Source organism: Gopherus flavomarginatus, chromosome 4, assembly GCF_025201925.1.
Source record: "Gopherus flavomarginatus isolate rGopFla2 chromosome 4, rGopFla2.mat.asm, whole genome shotgun sequence".
Taxonomy (NCBI): domain Eukaryota; kingdom Metazoa; phylum Chordata; order Testudines; family Testudinidae; genus Gopherus; species Gopherus flavomarginatus.
Genome location: NC_066620.1, coordinates 30514544 through 30522833, shown reverse-complemented (window position 1 = coordinate 30522833; position 8290 = coordinate 30514544). Strand labels below are relative to the sequence as shown.

Sequence of the window (8290 nt, the reverse complement as noted above, 5' to 3'; positions counted from 1 at the left end):
CCAACTCTTTGGGCCCCACCCTGCACCCCACTCTATTCACAAAACACACCCCTGCTGTCAGGCAGAATAAAGTCCATTTTTAATTTTAGTAACAAGTCAGAGCCCAAAGGAGTAAGTGGTTTGGGACAGCAGGAAGGAGAAAAAGGAGTGAGCTACTGCATATTGCTTTGCACAAGGCCCATGAAAAGTAGGGCATGCCAGAGTTTGAGCATCATCATACTGAAAGAAAAATTAGATAAAACTGGAAAAGTACCAAACAAAACAAAAATCACAAACCCAGAGAGGGATATAATTCAATGACCCTTGGAGAAACTGCATTGTTTTATTAAGCAATAATGTATCTTCCAAGCACTCAATGGCAGCTCTGTGAGTAACTAGTTTAGCCAACTGGGAATATTGCATTATTTCATAATTATGTGGATCATCTGATTGCTACTATCTGCAAATATTTTTAAAATTAAGTAAATATTTGAAACAAATACCTTGTGTATAAAAGCAAAACATACACCACATGAGCAAGGCATAGCAGTAGAGAAGGGAAAGAGATGAAGTGATACTCAGACATTGCAGTGACCAGTGACCTCAAAATGGTCTTAAATTCCTGAATTTAGGGGTGAAATTCTGGTCTCAAAGTCAAATAGCAATATTCTCATAATCTTCAGTGGGGACAGGATTTCTCTCCAGGAGTGGATTCTTCCATTTTATGAACTTAGAAAAAAATAGAGGGGGTGGGGCTCAAGATGTTGGCGTTAAGTCATGTCATTTTCATCTATAGTTCAGAATTGGTCCAATTATCAAGAAAGAGTTAGACAGTGAATGTTTTGATGTGTTGACAGCATTAACTTGTGGTACAACTTATTTCCATATGAGAGTGACTTTCATAATTAAACAGAGACCTAGACTGAATTACAAAGATTTTTTTAAAATGGGCCAATCCTGTGAGGCAGTGACTTGAATGGGAGTCAAGAGCATGCAGCCCCTCATGAGAACAGGCCCTGTATCTCAGTGGAAAAATAGATAATACTGGGCTGCTTCCCATTCTTAATGCTGTTTATTTGTATATAAACCCCTTCAATCACATGCATGAAAAATGTGCAGAAATGAACAGTCACAAATGTTATAAAACAAAGTTTATTCTGCAATGTTTTATATTGAATTGCATCTCTTTGGTAAAAATAAACTTTATAAACATTTTAATTAACAGAGGTTAGAATACAAAAAACTAAACTTCTGTAAATTGTCTTTAAAATGGATAAAGGACTGAACTAGGGTGTGGGGATGGGTTAGGATTGGTCATCTACTGGCAGAGTTATTCTAAATAAACCCAAAACATTTCTTATGCTACATTAAGCTAAAGGGAGTATTTTAAAACAACTCCAGTTGCTTTGATCAGAAAGCATTCTTACAATTTCACTTTTAAATAAATAATAGTTACAAATGAATTGGCAATTATAAAACGTCTTATATCACTATATGATGGCAACATAATACTTTAAATTATGCACTTAGTTTGAATAAATGTACATTTATAAAACAGTCTTGATAATGGCACTGGCAGATGTGAAGAATGTGCTTTAAGATAATGGCAGGTGCAACATTTAAAATACTCCACTTTTTCTTTCAATAAATATTTTGACTACACCATTATTAACATGTATGAATGCTTTGCTTTAAACAAAGCTTTCACTATTTAGCCGAACAAAGAAGTTGAATGACTTGCAACTTCCATTTTTAAAGTTGGATTTTAAAACATTTGCTGTGATTTTCACAGAAGCAATAATTTAGTACTGGAATTTGAAAGACTGATTCAGCTTTTTACAGTATTCACATCAGTATTTAATAGGAGAGCCTCCTTGGTAAACAGGTCTCACACACTTCTTCATTTTAATTAAGAATTGCAAGTGACATTAACGCTTTCCCTACCCTTTTAACAGCTGCTAAAATATAGTTAAATTGACCATTTGGTATGAACTCTTTATATAATATCACTGAAAAAGCAGTTAAAACACCCTTCAATTTATACTATATACACCATGGTCTAACTCAGACCCCAAGATGTATGAGTGAAAGGATATGAAACTATCTGAGGTGAATATAAAAGAAGGGTAATCCACAATAGAACAGTTAGGGTGACATTCACGTCCTCTGCAGCGGGAGGTGTTGAGATCTGAGAAGCAAGAGGTTGCAGGAGGACACCCACAGTCCTTCTGTCTGCTGGAACAGAGCACTGAGATTAACACAGGGACATGCAGGAATGTGGTCAGTGGGTGAGTAAAGTAAAGATCCATCTGCCTTTACACTTGGTGGGAAATGCAGCACTGACTGTAGCAATGGGTGCAAAGCAGTTGTATAAGTGTCCTGTGCCCTACTACCGCTTGCTCAGAAGGGAAGATTCCAATCCCCCATATCTCCCAGTTCATTCATTTAGGTTTTATGTGAAAGGTGCAAATTGCACCCTTAACTTTTTGTTAATTACAGATTGATTTTATTGCTCTGTCTTTGCATATGGAGACTAAAATGCATTATAAATCTATCTCCCAATTCTGACACCCTCACTCATGCTGAGTAGCACAACTGATTCCAGTAGTACAATCAGGCCCCTATTTAGTATGGAATCTTTATTTTGAAAACACTGATTCTGTTGGGAAATGAAGGATACAATTTGAACAGGTTAACTGTCTTACCAAGGCAAACTGCAAGAAAATGAGTATGAATACAATTTCCAGTATTTGTATATTTAGGGAGTGATCCACCTTCCTTTAAGGTTAACAGAAAGGCTGTGACTGACTTTATCTAGAGCTTAATACAACACTTATTCCATAGTGCTGAATTTAAAAAAATTGAGATATACAAAACTTAAATGAATTTCAAAGGGATATTAATGATGCTTCTTCATAGTTGAATCATTATTTTTATATTGCTATAATAATAATTACTTTTACATTGCTATACTGAACATGTTTTGTATCAAACTCTATTAAAAAGTATATTGGCAAACACTAGTGAAAGAAATGTCATGTACATCTCAGTGTTTAAGAAATCCCATGTTCGTAATTAAAATTAATGGAATTTTCATTTGTTTGTTTTTCAATTGTGAGAAAATTAATTTCACCCATTATCTGTTCAATAACAGGTCAGCTAATTCACTGCTCGAGATATCTAAGAGAGATGCAAATGTGACACAAAATGGAGCACATTTGTATACCATTTTTTCCTCAGGTGGATGGGTTGGTGTATGCACAGTCACAGTGCCAGAGAGACAGATTTCTTTTTTTTTTCTTTTTACTTTTATGCTTAAAACTAAAAGTGGAGCCCTCTTAAAGCCACTGGATTTAAATACCAAAGAAATGCTATGTAAGTGCTTGAATATCTTGGGGCCTGATCCAAAGCCCATTAAGTCCATGGGAGTATCACCATTATCTTCAACAAGCACTGGAGCAGAACCTGAGAATAGCAGGCCTTTAGCAGCATGGCTGTATGAATACTTAAACTGGAAGGGATAATTATATGGGCAGGATCCATGGAGAAACTGACAAATAAGAAAACACCGAACTCTAAGAGCCTTGTATCAAAGTGGCCAGAAAAACATTATCCCATTAGTAACAGTTTAGGCTTAATTTCTTTTTGTTGAATCCAGCACTGTTCTGAACAACCAAACACTGGACACGGTTTCATATATGGGTATATAGTATTTGAGTCTAGTTCTAAGCCATCTTGCCCAAACTTACTGAAAGCAGCAGCTTAATGTATGAGCTAAACAGATTTCATGGCACATCACACTGCCTCTCAAAAACAAGCAAAATGACCTCTTAAGTTTTCACTATGCTGAAACATACTTAAGGCATTCTTATACTTTCAGTACTGTTAAACTTATTCTAACGTGTCTGCGTACCCATTTTTTTTGCACAAAATACTAAAAAAATTGCCACCAGCTACATTAAGAGTTAAGCAGTAAAAAAATCCATTACACTCATTTACTATAACATTCTTGTCCGCAAGATGTTTGGGTTATAAAGATTATTATTGCAAAGGTGATGAATTTTAAGGAGCTTCACCCGCAAATATGAAGAGATCACCATGATTCACAGTGTATGCTCTAAGAACGCCATGCTACTGGACATACACTGTAGTTCAAAGGAAGCTAAAATGGTACATACAGCATGAAGCAGAAGCACAGTAATCAGTAGACTAAGACCAAAGTTATGGTAGCAGATATTAAAATGCACAAGGTATTTAGAAATTAATGTAATTAACTCAGTTTTCCTAATCTTAAAAGAAATTATTATATTATGCTTTTCTTAAACATGACCCAAAGTTCTTTCCAGCAGTCATTTACAATTTAGCCATCTAGAATCTCCACTTCATTTGTGGATTGAGACAGCACGAACTTTGAGTTTTTAACAAATATTTTTTACACATGAAAAACAAAACAAAAACAGCAAAAACCTTTAGCTAACAGCTACTGTGTATTCAGTAGTTGGGGAAAATGGTAAGTGGCACATGTGCAGTGGCAGCTTCTCACTGTTTGCTACACCAGTGAAAGTTATTTCTGTCTTGGGGAGGGAGATCGGGAAATTATGTCCCCTCACATAGGGTGAAATTCATTCCTACGTGGAGTAGGCCTGCACAGGGGTAAATTTCACCCATAACATGCATCTGAACCTATGCATCGCTCTGTAAATAGTCAAATATTCAATCACTGGTCATCAAAAAGTATACAGTTAGGTTTTCACATGTCATGCATCTCTCCTAATCTGAAAAGATTAAATAAAACATTTTCTAAGCAATAATTTGAAAATAAAAGGCCAAACTATAATTAGCATCAAAAAATAAAAAACAAGTCCTCTTATGGCTTTGATCTTCCTTGTGAAAGGTAAAAGTAGAAGAGTATTGCCACACTTGAAAAAAATATATGTATATATTCACATTAACAAGCATTACTATTTTTTCCTCTGCTTTTGACTTTGGGTCTTTGCAGTACTTATTAGTGAACCCAAACATGTGCTGATTCCAGCCAGGTGGAGCAGAGACCCCGCTGCCTCTTTCAGCTCCTCATCAATTTCTTGACATAACTCCTTGAGAGCTTTCTTGCTAGGCTGACTTTTGTCAGAGGTATCTACACAAGGTTGTGCTGCATAGCCACTGTCTCCAAGAGGGTCGTCTTCATAGTCAATGTCCGTATCCACTTCACTATGAAATCCTTCACTGCCATTGCTTCCTGCATGGCTGGTCTTGGAGATAAATTCATACACCTCATCAACAGAGGACAAGGAAGACATGCTGGACCTAGATGCACAACACTGTGAAGCCATGCTGCTAGCACTGTAATTGTGATCCTCCTTTGGATCAATATTAATGGCTGCAGAATGATTTTCTTGCAGGTTTATGGAACTGTGATGATTAAATGTACTGCCATAACTCCTCTTCTTGGGCATCTTGAGAGGTTTGGCCTTCTCACCTGTTGAAAGCAAAGATGTATAAGTAAGCAAAATAGCTCAAACTAAAATCTGTTATCCCAGTCTGTCAGACTGATGTGCAAAGTTAAGATTTTTAAACTGAGTATTTAATTTACATAAGGTGTGATGGATCCATCATTTAATGAACACTGAATACTAGAAGATCTTGATATTCAGCAAATCCTGAATATGAATAGTAGTGGTAGAGATGCGGGCTAGAACTATAGTGTCTCCAACTATGGAGTGGCAGAAGGTAACCAGACTAACAAAAGAAAGCAGAAATGGAGTCCTTGTAAAACTGGGAAATGTTGGCAGAAGGGGCTGAATATGCAGGATGGCCACTCTACTGCTTCCCTACCATTTATAAGCTAGCCAGAGAGTTTCTCAACAATGGGTCTGTGGACCGGTGCCAGTTCCCGAGATCTCCCTGACGCAGTGTAGGAAGGCAGCAAGCCAGCCATTGCTATTGAAAAGGTTGAGAAACACTGAGCTAGAGCATACCTCACTTCTGAAATTTTCAGCTATAATTTTTTTAGCTTTCAGTGAAGGAGAAAACAACACATAAAACTGTTTATGCTTACAGTCTAAAATCCTTTGTTCAATAGATGTATTTAACAGCATCATTGCAGTAGCAGCATCAATATCAGATTCTGTAAAAGAGAGGAAGCAAAAAGTTAGGTTTCATTTTGGGGTTGGGTGGAGAACAAGGAATCCTGCTAAAAAGTAACAACAGCAACCATAATGTGCATTTATAGTTGGACACACAAGGAATTGGAATCGTGTCAAAGAATCCCAAACAGGCATGACCGCTGCATGCTTAAAAATTAGCTTATGAGCATGATTGAATGTGATTTGATTAGAACTACCATTGCAGAACAAATCACAGTGTATTTTAATGGTGATATGAACATTATAATGTACATTTCTAATGTACATTACCAGAGCTGAAGTCAAGGAAGAGTAGCCTCACATTAGGCAGTTTTGTATATGTATGATCAGGCTGCAATGTTATATTTATCTATGAATATTTGCTATTCATAACAATACAAAGAAAAAGATTAGCCATCTGCCACAACAGAGATCTGCCTTAAGCAGCCTTAGAACTTGGTGCATTAGTTAAATACAGCACTGAGATTCAACACAGATGAGTAGCATCTTTACATTAGTGGAATACAAAGAGCTTTACTTGCAATATCCATCACATTACCCACATGTCAAATGGAACAACAGTCAAGCAGGGAAACAAAAGGAAAAACATTTATAGAACTCTTCAATCTAGGGAGCATGAAAGTATAAATAATAAATGGGCAATTGATGACCTAAAAATAATTAGATAAACAGCATTGCTTTTACTTAAAATTACACACATAGCTGTAGAAATTCTATACAGCAGGATGAAATCATCAGTTTCTTGAAGAGCCCAACAACAACAATGGACAGTACTGTAAAACAACTAAAGTTACTAACTGGAATCAGAATCAGCTGGGTTAGCAATTAGCTCTCTGCTCACAACAGAAGAGCTGTTGTTATGTTCTCATTAGAGCTACTGAGCACACCTTTTCCTGACGGTGATCCACCTACTCAGGACTACTCCATCTAAAAATAAAAATCAAACTAAACTATGTCTATTTTCTCAACTTTCTCTTTATTTACACCACGCTTTCCAAAAATATGCCTTGCAAATATTTAGTGGAAAAGGTTTCTGTCTGTCTGTCCTATTCTATGCGATTTCAGGGCATCTTAAATGTATTTTAAGGAGAGGAAAGCAATAAATGGGCCTTACAGACATTCTCTCTCTGATCTTTTTTCAGCAGCATAACAGAATCAGATACACATTTCTCACGTATGGTGCACGGGTCAGACAAAAGGAGAGCAGTTGTTTATGGTATGAGGGAACAAGGTGTTTCAAAGGTGGGAACCCCCTATGAAGTATCATGGTTGTCTCACAGAGGGAAAACACATAGTGGGAGTAAGCATGTATGGGGAGTGGTGGACTGTGAAATGAATCACGGGCAATGCCTGGGAAAGGAACCTTTATGGGGGAGAACAGTCTACCAGCACCCTGCAATCCTGCTGAACAGGATGGGGAAAGAGAAGAGAAGCTGGCAATTCAGAGTTTTCCCATGTTAAGCATCTGTTGAAGTTTAAACTGGTGGTACACAGCAGCTCATATGGCTCTTTGTTTCTCCTGATGGCAATACTATTACTAATTATTATTATTAAATGAATAGCTATCATCCTTAGACATGGGAGCTATATATTTACATTTCAAGAGCAAAATAAACAATCACACTGGGTCAAATTTCTCCTTGACCAGTGATGAATTCAGCTTAATTTTTAGGAAAAACAAACTCACATTTGGGATCATGTATAGCAATTTGGATAATTACTAGAATGTCTATGCATTTACAAAGCTTTTCTTAGAATTCACTTCACAGAAGGCCATGAAAAGCCAGCTTGATACTATTTCAGGAAGTGGGGGGGACTGAGCTTCTGTTTTCAGTGCTAACTATAGAATATATACATTTTTCACTGTTAAAATGGGAGAATGCTAAAACAAAATCCTTTACAGTCTGCCCTACAGCTCGTGAGATTTTTATTCTTTTCCTTTCCAAAATGATGTTGGCAGCAACACCACCATTGGGTTTACAGCTCTTATGTAACGAACTGACAAAAAAAAAAGTTGTGAACCATTATTTTGCTCCATTATCTTGATCAGGAAGTGAAATGTTCAGAATTATCACTTGCTGCTACAGACATTTTCTTTTAGCATATGATGTTGGTATATAAACACCACTTCGTTAAATGTCAAGGAGTTATAAACAATAATTCAA

The 8290-nt window shown here is 36.7% G+C and overlaps 1 protein-coding gene across 10 annotated transcripts in view; it reads right to left on the bottom strand.

Annotated features, from left to right (window-relative positions):
• Nucleotides 1–2541: 2541 nt before the first annotated feature.
• Nucleotides 2542–8290, bottom strand: part of FOXN2 (forkhead box N2) — a 158114-nt gene continuing 152365 nt past the window's right edge. For all 10 annotated transcript variants that reach the window (XM_050951915.1, XM_050951911.1, XM_050951912.1 and 7 more), the window contains 2 exons: nt 6038–6106; nt 2542–5458 (listed from right to left, as the gene is read on the bottom strand). In XM_050951915.1, the coding sequence (XP_050807872.1) occupies nt 4941–5458; nt 6038–6106 (587 nt within the window). In that variant the 3' untranslated portion in view covers nt 2542–4940. The remainder of the gene's footprint in view (nt 5459–6037; nt 6107–8290) is intronic.